The following is a 21,387-nucleotide window of genomic DNA, read 5'->3' as shown; positions in this document are numbered from 1 at the left end:
AAAAAAATATAAAGCTTGCTTGTGCTTTTCTGCCTCAGGTAATATTGGTGTTTTGAACTATGTTAAATGCTAAATGTAATTGTAGTAGCAGATGCTGCATCTTGCTGAGCCAGAAGCCCGTAACAGCAAAGCTCTTACATTTTTTCTTCTTTTTTTCATCTAGTATTTAAGGTAATCACAAATTTATATGCATTTGGGACATTTTTTTCCTAGTTGAGTCATCTTTCCGCATAAACAAGTTTATGTTTAAAGCAAATGCTACATAATTAGTCTGATACTCCCAGAAGTGCCCCAGTGCCTTCTCTAGAGTCACAAAGGGGATTGTGGCCTCCCTGGTAGACTGACTGATTGAGTCACTCACCTGCTTTAATCACTCACCAGTAGTGACATAAGTGCTACATGTGACTGTGTGACTTTGGGCAAGTCACTTAACTTCTCTGAGCCTCAGTTACCTCATCTGTAAAATGGGGATTAAGACTGTGAGCCCCCCATGGGACAACCTGATCACCTTGTATCCTCCCCAGCGCTTGGAACAGTGCTTTGCACATAGTAAGCGCTTAACAAATGCCGTCATTATTATTATTATGTCCCTCTCAATCAAACAAGCCCAGCTCAGTCAACCAGTGGTATTTACTGAGTGCTTTCTAGGTACAGAACATTGTACTAAGCCCTTGGGAAAGGGAATAAGGGTAATGAGGGCTTAGTCAAGGTAGGCCTCTTAGAGGAGATGCAATCTTAATATGGCATTGGAGGCAGGGAGGGTGGTGATTTGTCATATATGAAGGGGGAGAGAGTTGCAAGAGGTGGGTGACGAGATAGATGAGATCGAGGTGCAGCAAGTAGGTTGGCATTATTCATTCAGTCATATTTATTGAGAGCTTCCTGTGTGCAGAGACCAGTAGTAAGATCTTGGGAGAGTACAATACAACAATAAATGGACACATTACCTGCCCACAACGAGCTTAAGTGTGTGGGGAGGATTGTAGTAGGCTTTGAGCCACCCCATTTTTCAGCAGGGAGTTGTTAGGGCCACACAACAACAAGAACCCCTGGGTAAGGGCCCAGGGTTCCCAATTGTTCAGGGACCCCTTAGTCTGGTCAGGAATTAGGGGAGAAAAGATTTGTCTTCACTTTCAGCAGCTTTCACTTCTGGATGGTTACTCTTCAGCTCCCAACACCTTCCCTGGGGTCCCTTCACATCATTACCAGGAACGCTTTTAGAGTGGAACTATACTAAAGGGTTTATATTTTTCAGGTTTTAAAAGTTTTTATTTTCTATTTAAGAACCTATATGTAATAAACGTTTCTTTGTCCTGTCCTGCACATATTAGTGCAAACATATCAAACCTTTCATGTGTTGCTGTGAAGGAATGTTTTTGGCATATGTAAAGACATTCATTACTGCTCAAATTATGTTCTTGGGGAATTGAATGCTATAGTGATAGTTAATTATATTGGCATCATTGGGGTTTTTTTGTATATGTGTACTGGGGAGGGTGGTGTGAATCTCTACTTGTAATACTTATCGCTTTATTTTAAAATTTTTAAAAATACTTTTAAATAGCTTATGTACTTTGTGGGGAAATGAACATAATGCCTAGTTCTGTGTTAATATGAACAAGGGCATGAGATTATAGACTGTTGGTAAAATGGACTGCCTGGATTGCACTGAATCTGTAAAAGTGAATATTCAGGGTAATGAGGCTCACCAGTTCCACTGCTATAAAAATTTGCTGTAATGACCCTCTGTCAATCAATCAGTTGTATTTATCAAGTTCTTACTGTTTGCAGAGTACTGTACTAAACGCTTGGGAGAGTACAGTATAAGAGTTGGTAGAAATGTTCTGTGCCCACATGGACCTTACAGTCTAGATGGGGAGACAGACATTAAAATACATTAATTATGGATATGTACATAAGTGTCATGGGATGAGTAAAAGGCACAAGTCCAATCGCAGGGCAATGCATAAAGGAGATGGAGTAGGGGAAATGAGGGCTTAGTTGAGGAAGCCTCTTGGAGGAGATATGATTTTAAGAAGATTTTGAAGGTGGAGAAAGTGATGGTCTGTTGGATATGAATGGAGAGAGAGTTCCAGGCTAGGGGCATGAGGGGCTGAGGAGCCTGCAGAAAGACTGAGAATGAGCATCCAGAGAGATAGGAGGAGAAACAGAAAAGTCCAGTATCGGTGAAGCCAAGGCTGGATGTTTCCAGAAGAGGCGGTTGGCAGTGTTGAAGGCCGCTGAGAGGTCGAGGAGGATTAGGATGGAGTAGTGGCCATTGGATTTAATGATGGCATTTGTTAAGTGCTTACTATGTGCAAAGCACTGTTCTATGCACTGGATTTGGCGAGAAGGAGGTCATTGGTGACCTTTGAGAGGAAAATTTTGGTGGAGTGAAAGCGGTTTAAGCCAAATTGAACGAGGGGGTCATGGAGAGAATTGGAGGAGAGGAAGTAGAGGCAGCAGGCGTAAATAACTTGCTCAAGGAGTTTGGAAAGGTTCTTTCATTTTATACAGTTGAGCTCCATCAGGGCCCTGCTGGAGGACTGAAAATCCAGATGAGGAAGGTGGGCCTGTCAAGAAAACTTTCCTAATAGCCAAGGCTGACAGTGGGTAGTGGGTTTATTGTCTTCGGGGCACTAAATTTTCTAGTATCTATGTAGCCTACAACCTGTACTTTCAGAGCCTGAAACCAAGGGCTGGCTTTGTGACATCATAGCTTGATTTTAAATAAATATTTTGGAAACTTTAATAGCATCTGATTGTGCAATAACTTTCACTTCTATTTTTTTCTTTGAGGGACTAATTTAGGGGACAACTTCATTTTTAAATTGTTCATTCATTCATTCAATCCTATTGATCACTTACTGTGTGCAGAGCACTGTACTAAGCGCTTGGGAAGTACAAGTTAGCAACATATAGAGACGGTCCCTACCCAACAGCGGGTTCACAGTCTAGAAGGGGGAGACAGACAAAAAAAACATATTAACAAAATAAAATAGAATAAATATGTACAAGTAAAATAGAGTAATAAATATGTACGAACATATATACATATAGGTGCTGTGGGGAGGGGAAGGAGGTAAGGTGGGGGGATGGGGAGGGGGAGAGGAAGGAGGGGGCTCAGTCTGGGAAGGCCTCCTGGAGGAGGTGAGCTCTCAGTAGGGCTTTGAAGGGAGGAAGAGAGCTAGCTTGGCTGATGTGTGGAGGGAGGGCATTCCAGGCCAGGGGGAGGATGTGGGCCAGTGGTTGATGGTGGGACAGGCAAGAACAAGGCACAGTGAGGAGGTTAGCGGCAGAGGAGCGGAGGGTGCGGGCTGGGCTGTAAAAGGAAAGAAGGGAGGTGAGGTAGGAGGGGGCGAGGTGATGGAGAGCCTTGAAGCTGAGAGTTAGGAGTTTTTGCCTTGTGCGTAGGTTGATTGGTAGCCACTGGAGACTTTTAAGGAGGGGAGTAACATGCCCAGAGCGTTTCTGGACAAAGTGATCCAGGCAGCAGCGTGAAGTATAGATTGAAGTGGGGAGAGACAGGAGGATGGGAGATCAGAGAAGAAAGGAGGCTGATGCAGTAATCCAGTCGGAATAGGATGAGAGATTGAACAAGCAGGGTAGCAGTTTGGATGGAGAGGAAAGGGCGGATCTTGGCGATGTTGTGACCGGCAGGTTTTGGTGATGAATTGGATGTGAGGGGTGAACGAGAGCGCAGAGTCGAGGATGACACCAAGGTTGCGGGCTTGTGAGACGGGAGGATGGTAGTGCCGTCAGCAGTGATGGGATAGGGCAGGGTTTGGGAGGGAAGATAAGGAGTTCAGTCTTGGACATATTGAGTTTTAGATGACGGGCAGACATCCAGATGGAGATGTCTTGAAGGCAGGAGGAGACACGAGCCTGAAGGGAGGGAGAGAGAGCAGGGGCAGAGATGTAGGCATTGTTGAAGGCATGTGATTGTCAAATGTATTCATAATATTGAGATCAAAATTCTTAAGTTCCATTGCAATGACCATTTTTATTTTTATATTTCCTCCCAGTTTTTTTGGCAACAGCCTCCACTGAATTTTCGAAAACATGTTGGAAACAATAGGTAAGGATTTTTCCTTCCCATTTTATCCTTGCAAAAGAAAGGAATACCTAAAACCTTTCAGAGCAAGGTGTTAGAGTCCTTGCAGTTGACCAGAATTCTATCTGTTTTTACAGAACAAATGCCAAGAATGGTTTTTCTTACCTGCCTCCTATTTTATGAACAGCATAAATGCAACCAAAATATTTTCTAACTTGGAAAAAACTGTTAAATTGTTCTAACCATTAAGAGTGTTGTTAAATGGCATTAACATGGACATAGATTCAGTTTTGTTCTTAGCACTTAATCATTTAAAATTGATAACACAATGAAAGGTTGGACCATAGCTTATCTTGGTCCTATCGTTTGTCAGGTGTAACTATCCGTTGAGTTCCTTGCTTTCAGATAATTGGATGTTACACTTAGGGAAGCAGTGTGGCGTAGTGGAAAGAGCATGGCCATGGGAGTCAGAGGACCTGGGTTCTAATCCCAGCTCCCACATTCCTGCTGTGTACTTAAGCGAATCACTTCTCTGTGCCTTAGTTTCCTCATTTGCAAAATGGGGGTTCAATACCTGTTCTCCCTCCTACTTAGACTGTGAGGCCCATGTGGGACCTGATTATCTTGCATCTTATTTTTTTTTTAATGGAATTTGTTAATTATGTGCCAGGCACTGTACTAAATACTGGGGTAGAAACAAGTTAATCATGTTGGACATAGTCCCTGTCCCAGGTGGGGCTCACAGTCCCGTGCTCTATCCATTAGGCCACGCTGCTTCTCATATGTGTCCCACTACTTAGTACAGTGTCTGGCACATAGGAAGTGCTTAACAAATACCACAGTTTTTTTTCTTCTTATCATGTGTGTGAAGACTAGAGTAAAAAAACAGACAAAGAATTTAAGGTTGTCCACAGAGCACTCCCCTACTTTGTCCCAGGGAGGGAGGAGTGTTAGCTGGGAGATTTGAGGCCAAGTGGCTTCCTCCTGTTTTTCATTTGAAAACCGTGCAAGTGGGTCATTACTTGTGAATGGAGAGAACTTTTGATCTGAGTCCAGCTCTAGTGGATTTGGAATTTTGCTATGTTTTGGCTGGCATGTAGTCAAAATGTCATGATATTGCTGAAATGTTAAAACACCCACATTCCCAAACCCTGAAGATTCACATCAGGTGCTTTTCCAGTCCACCTATTACTGAGGGATCAGGGCAGTTCTGGAACCCCTCATTTGGACCAGTGGCTGTTTTAGAAGCTCCTTGGTGGAGCTAAAATCCTCCATCTTTGCCACATCCCCCACCTCCCAGACCTCTTGAGTCTGTCAGGTCTGGTAGGGCCACTCTGAGTACATAGCAAATCCCCAGGACAGTAATCTGAAGCTGCTGTATAGTCTGGGATGCTTTTGGTATTTATTGAGCCCTCGGGAGAGTGCAAGAGAGTTGGCAGACATGTTCCCTATCCACAATGAGCTTACAGTTTGAGGGGAGGGCAGGTATTGAACAGGGGAGTGCATTTGCCAGTCTGACCCATAGACTGTTTTTCTTTTTTATTTTAACCTAGTATTTGTTGGCATGTTTGAGTCTGATGACTATTTTTTGCCTTCAACCCTCTTTTCTCACACTTTGCATAACATGTCACACTATTTGGGAGAAAAATGACATATTTAAACAGGTGAGAGGCTATCTAGTTGTTTGCTCTGGGCCTGTTTACCAATCACTGAATGGTAATGAATGAATATTTTGGTAGACACACATCGGGCCCTTCAGGCAGTGGAACGCTTGCAGGCCAAACTTCGTGACCGTGGTGACATAGCAAATGAAGAGAAGTTGAGCCTCTTGAAGTCAGTCCTGCAGAGCCCTCTCTTCAGCCAGATCCTGAACCTTCAATCTTCTTTTCAACTGCTGAGAGATCAGGTAGGGTATCTTTTATCCATATAAGGAAAAGTTCAAAGATCTTCGAAGTGGCTCAGGCTACATTGAAAAACTGACTTTTTCAGGTGAATGCCTAATTCATTTAAATCAAGGAGTCATGCTCATATTTCATGTAGCTTTTTTTCCCCTCTAGTTATTTTTGCAGTGGTTATTGCTGCATACTGTAGATGGTGACATCCTGTTGAAAGCTGTCTGGATCCAAGGGATGCATTCCTGCAGGAGAGAGGAAATATAAGTGTTCAGGATAGAAGGAAGCAGATTTTGTTGTTCATCACTTGTAGTTATTTTGTAGGTGATCTTGCTCATTTAGATTAAAGCATTTTATGCTCACAAGACTTCAGACAAGCAAAGATTTGCATGTGTAATCGTGTGTGAGGATGGGAAGCACTTCTATTTTGACAGTAAAAGGAATAATTACATTGTCATCAGTTGGTGGAGATTCTCACCTCTTAAAATGAATGAGACATGACAGCATCAGATGGTGCAAAACATGAGAACTCCTAAATATAACACATGTTCTTTTTCCTGTTCCATTTTTATAGAAGAAACAATGAAATAGCATTCATATAGAACTAGAATATGCATGCCATTCTCAAAGATGACACTACTGATGGTAGAGCCTATCTGGGAAGGGAGGTGCATAAAGACCTATGAGAGACTGACTTTCCATTTTGCACTGGCTATGTGTTTAGTTATTTTCTGAAGTGCTGCCTTTGCCACTGAGAGGGTCTGTCATTATTTTTGGTCTTCCAATCTTGCTGAAGTTTCTGCTAAAGGATGCAGTGCCTCTTATCATTGCTGAAAGCCAGATTGGTGGGTCTGTCTGCTGTTGTCTCTCAACAGTCTGCTAGTAGACCTCTTTGTTCAAGACTGTGCTTCACTGTGTATTTAAAATGTTTGTTTTGCCCACCTGCTTGTATGTGCTCCTTTTAGTTGAACAGAAGCTGCTTGGGTATCCTCATATTGTCAATTTTTCTCACATGCTCCACTGAACAACATCGAGATGCAGAAAGCATTGCCTCAGTGCTATTATCATATCTAGGGCCACATTGTTGTGAATTCTGACTTGTTCGTTGATGTTGAAGGTGACTGAATTCAGCTCCCTTGCTTTTCTGTCCCTCTAGCCCTTGGTCACCTCAACATTTTGCTTCCTCTACTCCTGTGCTCAGGAATCCCTGAGTATCATTGGAGGAAATTCAGAAACCAAGCATGCTTCTACCATTTCAAACTTCACACCACCTGCTACTACTCTGCCTTTATTCTGCACAGCAGTAGTACTATATTTCCTTTAACCCAATCAACTGTTCCAGAACATATCTCCCTTCTTAACATACTCTGACAACTTCGATCATCACTTAAAAAAAAAAAATCACCAGCTATAAACTTTCCAAGTGCCAGCCTTACCTCCTTAACACTCTTGTGTACCTAATCTACATTTTCTCCAGTTGTCCCAAGAGACGGAGACAATATAGCAATACAGCAGCCAGGCTGTTTAAATGAACTGTGTCTGTATCTATCTGTCCAAAGCACTGTACTAGGCACATGGGGAAACAGTGTGGCACTGGAAAGGGCACAGGCCTAGGAGTCAGAAGGCCTGGGTTTGAATCCTGGCTCCACCACTTGCCTGTTATGTGACCTTGGGCAAGTCACTTAACTTTTCCGTGCTTCAGTTTTCCTCATCTGTAAAATGGGGATTCTGCAGCTGTTCTCCCTCTACTTAGGTACATATCTGCAATTTATAATATGTCTCCCTCTCTAGACTGTAAACTCATTGTGGGCAGGGAATGTGTCTGTTTATTGTTATATTGTACTTCCCCAAGCACTTAGTACAGTACTTTGCACACAATAAGCACTCAATAAATATGAGTGAATAAATATTTAAATTGTGAGCCGCATGTGGGACAGGGACTGTGTTCTGATTATTTTGAATCTACCTCAGCACTTAGTATACAGTGTTTGGCTCATAGTAAATGTTTAACAAATACCACGGTTGTCAGTGTTATGATGATGACGTATTCTGTCAAATGACAGGTAAGCCTCGGCTCCATAGAAGACTCTAGGAATTGATTATAATAGAAGTAAGCGACACAGTCCCAAGTGCCCTCTTAGCTTCCTCTCCGCCTATCTTTTTCCTTTCCTTCCTCTCCCTTTCTCCACTCCTTATTTTCTCTTCCACCCCACCTCCACCCCTTTATTTGTCTTTCTTTTTCCCCTTCAAATTTTCACCATTGTACTCTTAGAAACACTATACTCACTTAGTTCACCTCCAGCCTCTCTGACTACTTCTCAGGCTCCTTCAATGGCTCATCTTACACTTCACCTCCTAACTGCGGTTGCCCAAGAAGGCTCGGTTTTTCATTCCCCTACTCTTCTTTTTCTCTGGTCACATTCGGTGAGCTCATCCTATTCCGTGAGTTCAGCTACCACTTCTATATAGATGGCCTGCTTCTCAACCCCAGTCTTTCACCTGCCTTCTTAAGGTTCTCGAGGGCAAGGTCAGTGTCTTTTGCTTCTGGCGTACAGGTGTACTCCAGGTTCCGAGCACCCTGCAATATGTGCAGTCTGGAGATATACATAATAGTGTTCGCTGATGTACCCCAGGATTCGTAAACTCCATCCCTGATATTACGTCGAACAACTGCAGGTAAGTCAGTTTTCTGCCCTCCCATCATTCCTTTTCTCCACTTGCCCAGCCCTCTCCTTTACCTGCTCTCCATATGTGGTGAACTGTGCTGTGTGGCACATTTTTTATTTCTTTAACCTCTTTTTACTTCTGTTGCCTTTCTGGTAGTCGCCACTGCACCTTACATCTTCCCCAGCATGGCTACTTCCCACTAGCTTCCCTGCCCTGTGACCCGGGGGGAGAGGGAGCAGTGGAGGTGGTTTAGGAGAGGACTGCTGCTCCCCCTCCCCCCCATACCCCCTCCCCCCAAATCTCCAAACAGGCCCTCTGAATAGTTAAGGTGGCTTTAACCTCATCACAGAAGATGAAGTGATTCTGAGGAGATGACCCCAGTATTTCAAAATAATCCTCAACATACCTTCTGTTAAAGATGATGCCCTTCCAACCTGCAAAGACATGGCTCTTGTCTGAGTTTCTTGAGGAAGTCAACCCATGGCAATCAAGCCATGAAAAATGGCAAAACACGCGGACCCAAAGGCATTGCTACGGAACTCTACAAGCATGGAGAGGAGACCCTGCTTAAGTAAACAAGTTCTTCCTCAATATGTGGAACACTTTGGAGATGCTACAGCATCTCATAGATGTCACCAACCTTAAGAAGAAAGGGGGAATATTAGACTGCACTAATTTTTGAGGCATCTCATTGTTCTCCAGTCGTGGAAGAACCTCGCCAGAGACCTGGGCTGGCTTCTGAAGAATGTTGTTAAGTGTACAATCACAAAATTCCAGTGTGACTTCAGACCTCAGCGTGATTAGTGGACATGATGCTTGTCATCACACCATGTAGAGGAAAAATGCAAGGAGAAGGCATCAGGACCTCTATAGGATTTGCATAGACTGTGCAAATTCCTTGGTGGAGATTTTAGAAATTACTCAGTGAATTTGGCCATCCAGATGGGTTCACCAAGTTTGAAACTGCTTCACAGTGTTTTGGCTGGTTGTTCCAGACCCGGCATGACCTGTCCAATCCATTTCCCTTCGTCAATGGGGTAAAACAGGTATGTGTAATAGGTCTGGCCAATTTGTTCTACACAGTGGTGCCAGACTGTTCAACAAGGGGCATGGATATAGGTGTTTGGAATGAGCTTCCACTTATGTGGGAAACATCTCCAATTCAGCCGTCTTTGGGTGTCATCCAAAGCAATTCAGAAGTTGCCATATGCTTATGACTGCACCCTCTAGGCACACTCATCCAAGATTGCATGCTAGTCAGTAGTGTAAATGGCTTTGTAGAGTTAGCCAAGCACTATGGACTGACAATAACTCTGCCACACATGCACCAGTTGTTATTCCTTCATTGTAAACGATCACTTTTTTGAGCATGACAGACAATATGTATAATATACACGCAGGCATAAAGTCAGATTGCCAGTAATGCTGGTTTTCATCACAGATTTTGGTTAGAACTCTGGTGGGAATGTTCTGTCAATGCACGTCTATCTGGACAGACTGCTAATATGATGTTGCAAGAAACGGTTGTGTACATGCTTCCTGTATTAGCCAAGGCATCCGGTGCTTAGAACAGTGCCCAGCACTTAGAACAATGCTTTGCACATAGTAAGCGCTTAATAAATGCCATCATTATTATTATAACACTGGTTTTCCTTAACCTGGAGCTCTTCAAGAATGTAACTCATGTGTTACAAGAGTACTCTGTGTGTGTGCATGCGTTAGTGGATTTCTGTAGAGAAGCAGTTTTGCCTAGTGGGTAGAGCGAGGGCCTAGGAGTCTGAGGACCTGGGTTCTAATCCTGGTTCTGCCTCTTGCACGCCGTGGGACCTTCGATAAGCCACTTAGCTTCTCTGTGCCTGTTACCCCATCTGCAAGATGGATATCGAATATCTGTTCTCCTTCAGGCTGTGAGCCTCATGTGGGACAGGGACTGAGTCTGACCTGATTATCGTAAGTGCTGCTTTTGTGCTACTTAATATTGAAATAAAACATTGGGAAAATAGACCACTATTGTTCAAAGTCAAGCTAACCTTCAAAATCAAGTGGTGTTCTTTAGCAGATTAAATACTTGACAGGTATGTAACTGAGAGGGCAAAAAAAACCCAGCTATGCCCAAGGAGGCTGTGCTATTTAAATATTGTCAAAAATATTAGCAGGTCTGAGTTTAATTGATACCTCTGTTTAATTTTCTTACATTGTGTATTGTTATACCTGCCAGCTAAAAGAAGGCTCTGTTATACCTGAATATTTTCTTCTAGGTTTCAGTTCATTTCCTAGTGCCTGAATCACATGTAATTTGGGGAAAAAAGAACTGTGATCATATGTCAGTGATCTGTCAAATGCAATGCCACCTAGTCATCAAAGATAATAGCTAATAACTACAGGGCTTAATGCTTATTCATGACAAATCTCGCTATTGTCAAGAAATAAACATGTAAGCAATTTAGCCACAGAAATTTGTCACACATGATGTTATAATGCCTGATTATCCTTTGGAAATTGTCTGGTACAATATATGTGGAAATGGAGTTTCTAAGTGGTTCTTTGGCTTGGCAAATGAGCTGGTAGAGAAAGTAACAGAAATGTGTGGTTTATTTTTTCACACCGACTTGTCCTTTATACATAATGAAGATTTATAAAGATTGCAAGCCTATGGGAACTGATAGGATTAATGCTTTAAAAAAATACCTTTGGTCCTAAAACTGGGTCTACTTTCATAAATCTCAAATCCTGGCTAGATAGATCGCACTGCGGTTGGAAAAAGAAGTAAAAAGAGGCTTAGTGATTATAGCCTGCTGCTTAATGGCCATTGCAGTCAGGCAGTCATTTTCAATTCAGTGAAAGGTGATTGGTAACTAGTACTTTTTTGCCCCAATTTAACGCATTTGCTTGTGGAGATGGGACAGCACGTTTGTGCACGCCTCCTAATTGGTTTGGAGTCCGCATATTGCTAGCAAATGCCCAGGGAAGCTTGTGGTCTCGCTCTTTCCTCTTCTTCTTTCCCCTCCATCACCTTGCACCCTGGGGCTCTGCTGCCTGGACTCTGGGGACTGTTTAGATAGCTGTCCCAGGTATTAATGGTTTGAAGAGATTAGTCTAGGCACTGGGGCACCTCTGCCAGTCAGGGCAGCATTTGGATGTCAAGATGCCTGGCAGAGTGCGGCCTAGTGGCTTGGGAATCAGAGGATGTGGATTCTAATCCCGGCTCTTACACTTGTCTTCTGTGTGACCTTACGCAAGTCATTTAACTTTTCTGTGCTTCAGTTACCTCATCTGTAAAATTGGGGATTAAGACTGAGCCTCATGTGGGACAGGAATGTGTCCAACCTGATTACCTTGTATCTACCCCAGTGCTTAGAACAGTCCTTGGCATATAGTATGTGTTGAGCAAATACCATTATTATTATTATTAAGTTTGGAGGTGGGACTAGATTGGTTGAGGCAGCAGGGTTGAAGGTAAGGTGGATGCTGGCATTAGGTTTCTGTTGGGGAGTGAATTGAGTTCTGCTACAACATGTATTTCTACTACCCATTTTGCCTAGACCATTGTTAGAGAACTGGGGGAAATTTGTCCAGCAACCTGAGCCTTTTTGGGTACAGTGCACCACAATGTCAGAAGGGGTGGAGTTTTTTCCCTTAATGTGGAGTTTTGTAAGAATGCACCAGCCTCATTTTAGGAGAGCTGGTGTAGAAACATCTCTTTCTAGAGTTAGAAAAATAGGCCCAAAATACTTCTTTATATATATATATATATAAAGTTCTTTATATATATATATATAAAGTATTTGTGTATATACACACAAATTTCCAGGTTGTCACCAGAGTGACCTCTTTTTAAATGTTGCCCAATTTAAGCATTACTGCCAACACTAAAATACGTAGAAGATCTTTGTTTTGCACCTTTGATACAAAAGTCCAAACAAGCATGTAAAAGGATCTGAGGTTATGATTGAGATGGAGAAGAAAAATGGTTGTTTTTTTGGGTTTTTTTTTCACTTGACTTTTGGTGAAAGGATCTTCCCGCTGACCTCCAAAGATAGCCAGGAAGAGTCATGGTATGGTTAGTGGGAGGAGACCAATTGAAAGGAAAATGTGCCTTTAGTAAGCAGTATTGAGTATTCACTAAAGTAGATGGAATTCTTATTTAGTGGTGGAGATAAGGAGAATCCTGACCACTGAAATTATTATTTTGGTGAAAACAGAATTGCAAGAAATCTGTAATGTCATTTTGTTTTTCTCTAGCTCAACTATACATTACTGGGAGGAGTTAGAAAAACCTAAAATAATGATAGGGAAACAACCTTATGTTTTCACATTTATAACAGAGCTTATTTACTGTAGGAAATTCATGGACTTTATTTTTAGTGCAATAACAGATTTTATGTGTTTGTTTATTTAAATTAAAGTGTGTAAATATAGAGCACTTGAAAGAAGAGATTAAAATGCCTGCTTTCTGCTGGGCAAGTAGGCACTGTGGGAGTTCTTCTATAATGAATTGAAATGCAGCACCATTTTGTTATTCTAGTCCTGTGTGCTGAGTGTGTGCCTCGCTCACGTTCTCTTCTCTCTCACTCTCTCTCTCCCCCTCTCTCCCTCCTTTCATCTCTGTCTCTAGCACAAACAACAAATGGTGCTAATTGTGTGAAGAATTTGTGACAGACTTAAATGGTCTGTCCCTGGACTAGGACGTGAATATCAAATTTACCAGTGACCTAAAATAGTATTTTGAATTGAAATCTTCAGAGCTGAAAGACTGATTCCTTCACTACTACAGTACGAAAACTATTTTTTGCTCATTCTTAGAGGTAAATTGTATAAGTCCTAGTAAAATCTATTGAAAGATCCTGAAAGAGAAGACACATCAGCATGGTATTTTGGTGACTCATTACCCCTCAGAGGACTAAGAAACTGGTGCTTCAGACATTCCTTTTTCTTTAAATTCCTCAAAGCCTTCCGTGAACCAAAATTTTCCTTCTGTTTTTTTTTTGAACAAAATAAGCATTTTTATAATGCAAATTTAGAGAGTTAAGAACAATGGCAGGCAATAAATTACATTCTTATTAGTGTGGGAATCCTCAGTCCTCACAGAGCACATTATGTCAAGGTTTTTCTTTTGAGGACTAAGCTTCTTCAAATTTTATTAAGTGTTTCTTTTCTGATGCTGATGCTGTAGCGTAACAATGATACAGGAACCAGGATAGAAGAGGATCAGGAAATGCACTCAAGTATTTGGTTTCTAAATTGTTTCCATTTTTCATTATTGAAAATAGTCTCTAAACATAATCAGCCAGAACTGTGACCACCACTTTTCCCAGACAAGAGTGCAAGACATTACTAATGAGAACTCTTTGGATGAACTGCATTCCTCAGATGTTTTTTCCCATACAAGCCAGCCCAAGGATTTTACAAAAGAAATAGGCTATGAGATGCAGGTGTCTGCCATTGTGCAAGTTCTACCATCAATTTTGAAAGGGGGAGAAAAGAAAAAAGCAAGCACAAGTGCTTGAAAAACATCATATTTTACTCCCAAGTGGCCACACATTGAATGGATTAGAAATCGTGTATGGATAACAGTCATAAGTTCTGTGCCTTTGGTTGTTTGGCCAGTCCAGGGTCTTGTTTGACTAAAGCATTTCGTGATTTTAAAAATAAAATCTACATTGTAGCTTTTAATATTTAAAGCGTAACAACATTTACTTATCAGAGTGGATGCCAGGAAATAAGTAATATAATTCCTGTATGCTAAACCTAAGGAAACAAATACGTAACTCTTTTCTGGCACTGATTTTGCTTCTGTTGTGCTTTTTTTTTTTTCTTTTATGGAAATGTTAGACTCTGTTTTAGGAATGTGCCATCTTGAAATTTAAGTTACTTGCTTAGGGTCAATCTCATTTTACAGGGGCCTTAAAGATAGGCCAATTGCCAATCTGCTCAAATTTGGTACAATTAAATAGAACGCCAACAGCAACCATTGAAGAGCTCTTGAATTGTATTCTTGAGAATCAACACTTTACCCTGAGGTTAAGAGTCTTATACTCTCCCTGAAAATCACCCAGGCTGGTGATTTTACTTGCAGCACAATAAATTACTGCACCAGTAAAACCATGGAAGCACCTCAAAAAGTGGGCCTTGCAGAAACCTGTCTTGCCTGTGAGCAATAGGTGGTGGTATGCCATAGCAGAAGAGGTCTAAAGTTATCCAGACCACTAAATAACACATGAACTTCTGCACATCATTAGGATATCATATGGCCCTGTACGTGCTATCAAGGCATCTCTGAAGAGTGAAGATTGCTCCAACCTCATCAGAGACAAGGAGGGACTCTTGAAGAGATGACATTTCAATATTCTTCTCAATATATGTACTCCTGTAGATGAGACCCTTCAAAATCTAGAAAGCCTTGCAACTTGTCCCAACTATTGAGGAAGTCATCACAATCATCAGAGCAATGAAGAATGGCAAAGCATCTGGACCTGATGGCATACCCACTGAGATCTGCGAGTATAGTGGGATCTGCTAAAACAAACATGTGAACCCTTGTTCAACATATGGAACAATGTGAAGATGCTACAGGATCTCAGAGGCCACCACCTTCCAGACATGGAAGATCAGACTTCTGCAATTATCAAGCCACTTCACTTGAGGCTTCAGATCATGGAGTGGCCTAGTGGGCATGATCTTTAGAAGCGTGTCAGGTTCAGCAGAAGCGCTCAGTGGATCACGGAGGACTATACATCTTCTTTGTAGACCGTATGAAAGCATTTGATTCCATCACTAGATATATATTCTGGAAATTGTGCAGTAAATTTGGCTGCCCTGAAAAGTTAAATTAAGATCTTGAGACCATTTCATAATAGTATGGTTGATCACATCAGAGCTGGGGGTACTCAGTCTTATCCATTCCCCTTGACAATGCAAACTAAAAGCTTCTTAAGGGCAGGGAACATGTCCAACTCATATTGTATTCTCCCAAGCACTTAGTAGAATACTCTGTGCACAGTAAAAGCTCAATGAATACCACTGATTTGGAAAAGGAGGAACACACAGTGGTTCCAGTTCTATTGTCATCGTTGTCATCATCAATGGTATTCATTGAGTGGTCCAATTTATTATGCACAGCCATGTTGGAGGATGCAAAAACACTTGCTCCCAATTTCCTCCTCTCCCTTATGGTGCTCTCTCTAGATGGTAATTCTCCTCTGTCTCTCTTCCCTCTGCCTTCAAACATGTTCAAGACTCTTGGTGACCCCACCACACCCTCCAGCTATTGTTCCATCTTCCATTTCCTGTTCCTGTCTAGACCTTCTTGAATAGGCTTTACATAACCACTGTCTTCACTTTTTCACAGCCAACTCTCTTCGTGGCCCTCTGCAATCTGGTTTTTGTCTCCTTCACTCCGAGACCATGCTCACTGATGTCTCCAATGCCTACTTTCATAGGAATTCTGTTTACAATGTAGAGCAGGTAGCAGTTTGGAAAGGAAGGGACAGATTCTAGAGATATTGTGAAGATAGAGCTGGCAGGATTTGGTGACAGGCAGAATACGTAGGGTGAATGAGAGAGATGAGTGGGGGAGATGTCAAGGTTATCGGCCTCTGAGACAGGGAATATGGTGATATTGTCCATCCATAATGATGGGGAAATCATGGGGAGGAGAGGGTTTGCATTGGAAGACAAGTTCTGTTTTGGATATGTGAAGTTTGAGGTGCCAGCAGAACATCCAAGTAGAGATTTCCTGAAGTCAGGAGGGAATGTGAGTCTGGAGAGAAAGAGAGAGATGGTAGTTGAAGCTTAGCCACTACGACTCACCTCTTATTTCACATTTCACACATTTCAGTCTTCTCACTGTATCTCTCATCTGTCTGGCTACCACCCCCTTGCCCACGTCCTCCCTGGCTTGGAACCCACTTCCCCTTCATTTCTGACAGCCATTTTTCTACATTCAAAGCCCCTCTAAAATCACATCAGTCAATCTTATTTATTGAGCATGTAAAGTGTGCATAGCACTGTACTAAGCACTTGAGAGAGTGTAATATAACAAACCGACACATTCCCTGCCCACAATGAGTTTACAATCTAGAGACCTTCCCTAAGTCCTCACTTCCCTATACACCCTCCCTTCTGTTTTGCTTATGCACTTGGATTTATATCCCTTAAGCACTTGATATTAACTTCAGCACTTAGTTACATATCTTTATTCTCTGTCATTTCTCCATGTGTAATTTACACAGGTCTCAGGGAGTCAGAGGACCTGGGTTCTAGTCTCGTCTCCACCACTTGTCTGCGGTATGACCTTGGGCAAGTCACTTAACTTCTCTGTGTCTGTTACCTCATCTTAAAATGGGATTTCGATACCTGAGTATCTTGTGTCTTCCCCAATACTTAGAACAGTGCTTAGCACATAGTAAGTGCTTACCAGATACAGTTATCATTATTATGCCTGTCTCCCCTTCTAGACTAATTTCCTTTGTGGTCAGGAACTGTGTCTACCAACTCTATTATACTTAGTACAGTGATCTGCACACAGTAAGCACTCAATAAATACCTTTGATTAATTGATTGACTGACTAAATGAATTTTCCAAGGTAGTGAGTGTAGATTGAAAATAGAAGACCCTGAATTGAACCTTTTGGGACTCCCACAGTTAGTGGGTGGGAGGCAGAGGAGGAGCCTGCAAAAGAGACTGAGAAGGAGTGGCCAGAGAGATAGGAGAAGAATCAGGAGAGGACAGTGTCAGTGAAACCAAGGTTAGATAAGAGGGGAAAAGAGGGTGGTCCACAGTGCTGAAGGCAGCTGAGAATTCAAAGAGGAATTAAAATAAGTTAGAGACCATTAGATTTGTCAAGGAGATCACCGGTGACCTTAGAGAGGGCAGTTTTCGGTTTAGTAGAAGGGATGGAATTCAGATTGCCAGGGGATTGGGGGAGAATTGGAAGAGAGGCCCTGGAGGTAGCAGATGTAAGCAACTTGCTTGTGAAGTTTGGAAAGGAATGGTATGAGGGAGATTGGGTGGTAATGGAAAGGTGCAGTGGAACCAAAGAGATGTGGTTTTGGGGTTTTTTTGGTTTTTTTTAGGATGGAGATATATGGGCATGCTTCAAAGCAGTGGGGATGGAGCCATTTAAGAAGGAGCATTTGAAGGTGACTGAGAAATTTAGAAGCAGCATGGCCTAATGAAAATAGCACAGGCCTGGGAGTAAGAGGACCTGAGTTCTAATCCCAGCTCTGCCACTTGTCTGCTTTGTGATCTGGGGCAGGTTACTTAACTTCTCTGTGCCTGTTAACTCATCTGTAAAATGGGGATTGATTGTGAGTCCTATGTGGGACAGGGACTGTATCCAGCCCAATCTTGTATTTACCCCAGTGTTTAGTACAGTGTCTGGAGAATAGTAAGCACTTAACAGATACTATAAGAAAATATGACAATCAGGGAGGGAAGAAGGGAGAGGGCAATACAAAGAAAATGGGGTTGGCGAGAGCAGATTTTAAGAGATGGTGGGAGATCTCTTGAGATATCGCTGGGGAGTATGGGAGAGTTGAGACAGGTGGGACTGGAGAGGTGCAGGAGAGATGTTTAGGGAGACTATTATTATGATATTAGCTAAGCGCTTACTATGTGTCAAGCATTAGCTAAACACCTGGGTAAACACAAGATTGTCAAGTTGGACAATCCCTGTCCCACCTCAGGCTCACAGTCTAAGAAGGAGGGGGTAATATTTAATCCCCATTTTGTAGATGAGGAAACTGTCACAGAGCGGTTAAGTGGCTTGCCCAAGGTCCCACAGAAAGGAATTGGTAGATTAGGGATTATAACCCAGGATCTCTGATTACCAGCTCCATGCTGTTTCCATTGTCATGCTGTTTCTCATGGAGACAACCCCTGACAGTTTCAATTTTATCAGTGAAATAGGTGACCAGGTCATTAGGGGTAAGAGATGAGGGAGGATGGAGTTTAAAGAGGGAGTTAAAAGTCTGAAACAGCTGGTGTGGACCATGGGCATGGGAGTCAATAAAGGTGGAGAAGTATTGTTGATGGATGGAGGAGAGGGCAGGGCTATAACAGGTGAGGATGAGGTTGGCTTAAAGTCTGGATTGCTGCGGTGGTGGTCCAGAGTTGTGGGCTGGTGGTACAAGATGAATGGAGTGAGATGCAAGGAAGTTCAGGTGAGGGGGTGGATTTTTGGGTCATGAGAAAGTAAGTTGGGCATGGAGACAATGTGGCACGATAACTCAGGTTAATTGGAAGGTGTAGAGAGATCAGAGTCTCCATGTGGGAACGGGATAGTTTTATGGGGCAGGAGTTTGAGGCAGAGAAGGAAGGTGAGGCGATGGTAATTGGAGAGTAATCAATAAATAAATAAAATCAGTAATTGGTAATAAATAAATACGATTTGATTGATTGATTGGAGAGCAGGATTTCAGAGTTGGAAGATTGGAGATGGTACAGTGACAAGAGCTGTCTAGTGGGTGTCCAAGTTGGTGAGCGGCTGGGATGAAGCAGGAGGTTGACAGAGTTGAATGAGAGAAAATGGGCAGCGTGAAATCGTTGGGAACATTTGCATGGATGTTGGAGTCCCAGAGGATCAGTGTACAGATGGAGGAGGAAAGAAAAGGAATGTGAGAAAGGCTTAAAATCATCATCATCATCATCAATTGTATTTATTGAGCGCTTACTATGTGCAGAGCACTGTACTAAGCGCTTGGGAAGTACAAATTGGCAACATATAGCGACAGTCCCTACCCAACAGTGGGCTCAGTCTAAAAGGGGGAGAGAAAGCTGAGAAAGTTGGAGTAGAGAGGGTAGATGATGGTGACCAGTAATTGCAGTGGATAGTAGAAATGGATAATATGTGGGAAGCAGGATGGACTAAGGAAAGAGCATGGGCCTGGGTTCTAATACCAGCTCGGTCCCTTGCCTCCTGTGTGACCTTGGGCAAATTACTTCTCTTATCTGTGCCTCAGTTTCCTTAACTTTAAAATGGGGATTCGGTACCTGTTCTCCTTCCTACTTACCCTTTTAAAGTCAAAGGTAAAGTAGAAGTTTTACCTGCCCTGTGCTCGGTCTGTGTGGATTCTTTTATGCGGGGAAACTGGCTGTCTCTGACTTTCTGCAGCAGATGCTGTGCAAGAGAGAGAGGGTGATTGATTGATTGATTGGTTCTGGAAGTTTGAGAAGGAAGCTGGCTGTGTTCTGTCAAAGTCTCGGAGAAAGGAGCAAGCCCCAAATGCCCTTCCTGATATCCCATCATAAGAGGGCATAAGAATGATTATTGGGTGGTAGTTGAAGTGTACTGAGACCTTTTTTTAGTCCTTCTCTACCCCTGAGTCAGCCTTTTATGTATAAAGAAAATCATTTCTTCATGGGTTTTTAGGTGCCAAATTTTGTTCAAATGCTAGAATCCAGCACTGGTTGGAAATTGATGGCCCAGCACAAGTAAAGTTCTTTTTTCCCCAAGCGCTTCCAGACGCCTGTTTGGGCCTGATCTTACTCACTTGGGGAGGTGAAATCAGCATTCCTGATGGGTTGCTCATGTTCTCAGCATGGTGTAGTGGATAGAGCATTGGCCTGGGAGTTGGAAGGTCATGGGTTCTAATCCCGGCTCCTCCACTTGTCTGCTGTGTGACCTTGGGCTTAACTTCTCTGTGCCTCAGTTACCTCATCTGTAAAATGGGGATTGAGACTGTGGGACAAGGGACTTTGTCCAACCCAAATTGCCTGTACTTGCCCCGGCGCTTAGTACAGTGTCTGGCACATAGTGCTTAACAAATATAATAATAATAATAATTATTACTCTTGTTCCTGTGGCTCACTGGGACTCGTAGTTGCAGCAGCATGCTAAGACTGTCAGTTACACAAGCCCATGGATAAGGAGTTGTGGTCTAGGCGGGGCTCTACCAGCCCTGTCATCTGCATTCATGGTGGGAGGCAGATGGCAGTGTAGGCTTCTTGTGGGCCAGGACTCCAACAACTCTGTTGTATCGTACTCTCCAAAGCGCTTAGTATGGTGCTCTGCCTGCAGTAAGCCCTCAAATACCATTGATTAGTTGTTGATGTTTATTTTTGCTCTCCACTGTTATTCTATAAATGTTAGTAAATCTGAAGTTTGAAAAATCAACCCCATGCCTCGATCATGGCAGAATAGGACAACCAGTACGGGTGGCATACTTCTTTGCAAGATGAATAATTTGAGAAGGGCTGGTTTGGGAACATGTTTCTTTTGCCAGATTCCTGCATTTCATAAATATTTTCTGTATGAATGAACTTGTTCTTAGGCGTGGAAAGTTGTAGAATCCAGGAGGGTAGTTTCTAATCACCCAAATCCCCTTATCAACTGATAGGATTTCCTTAGCTGTCCACTTGTTGAGCCATAGCAGGAAGCGGATCGTTCTCTCCTTTCATTATTCTTTTATATTTGGATATAAGCAGTAATTGGGTTTGAATTTAGGCTGCTTCAGAGGGGATTAGGGATGTCAGAAGTTGCCTTTTGGGTACATGTTTTAATTTAGGTGAGTATAGATCCATGCTGAAGTAAGGTACTGCAAGGGTAGTTGTCTCTTGAAAAGATACTTAGGTGTGTTTGAGAACCATTAGGAGACAACTCATTGGAGTTTTATTGGCTCTGTTCCTTAATCAGTCTCTGGTTTCGTAATCAATCAATCATAAGAGTTATTAAGCTGAAATAAAGTAATGTGACACAAACGTTCAATCCCTGCAGTTCAGTGGCAGATAGCGTTGTGGACCATTTTTGGTTACCTATTTAAAGTGCCTTGCTC

General features: G+C 42.5%; 1 protein-coding gene across 9 annotated transcripts in view; it reads left to right on the top strand.

The window, feature by feature from the left end:
- Positions 1 to 21,387, top strand: part of MPDZ (multiple PDZ domain crumbs cell polarity complex component) — a 160,162-nt gene that overhangs the window by 10,267 nt on the left and 128,508 nt on the right. For all 9 annotated transcript variants that reach the window (XM_038769591.1, XM_038769588.1, XM_038769586.1 and 6 more), the window contains exons 2-3: positions 4,026 to 4,078; positions 5,794 to 5,960. In XM_038769591.1, the coding sequence (XP_038625519.1) occupies positions 4,063 to 4,078; positions 5,794 to 5,960 (183 nt within the window). In that variant the 5' untranslated portion in view covers positions 4,026 to 4,062. The remainder of the gene's footprint in view (positions 1 to 4,025; positions 4,079 to 5,793; positions 5,961 to 21,387) is intronic.

This window comes from Tachyglossus aculeatus, chromosome X4 (genome assembly GCF_015852505.1).
Source record: "Tachyglossus aculeatus isolate mTacAcu1 chromosome X4, mTacAcu1.pri, whole genome shotgun sequence".
NCBI lineage: Eukaryota > Metazoa > Chordata > Mammalia > Monotremata > Tachyglossidae > Tachyglossus > Tachyglossus aculeatus.
Note: the sequence above shows the minus strand (reverse complement) of the source record. Positions and strands in the feature narration are given on the sequence as shown.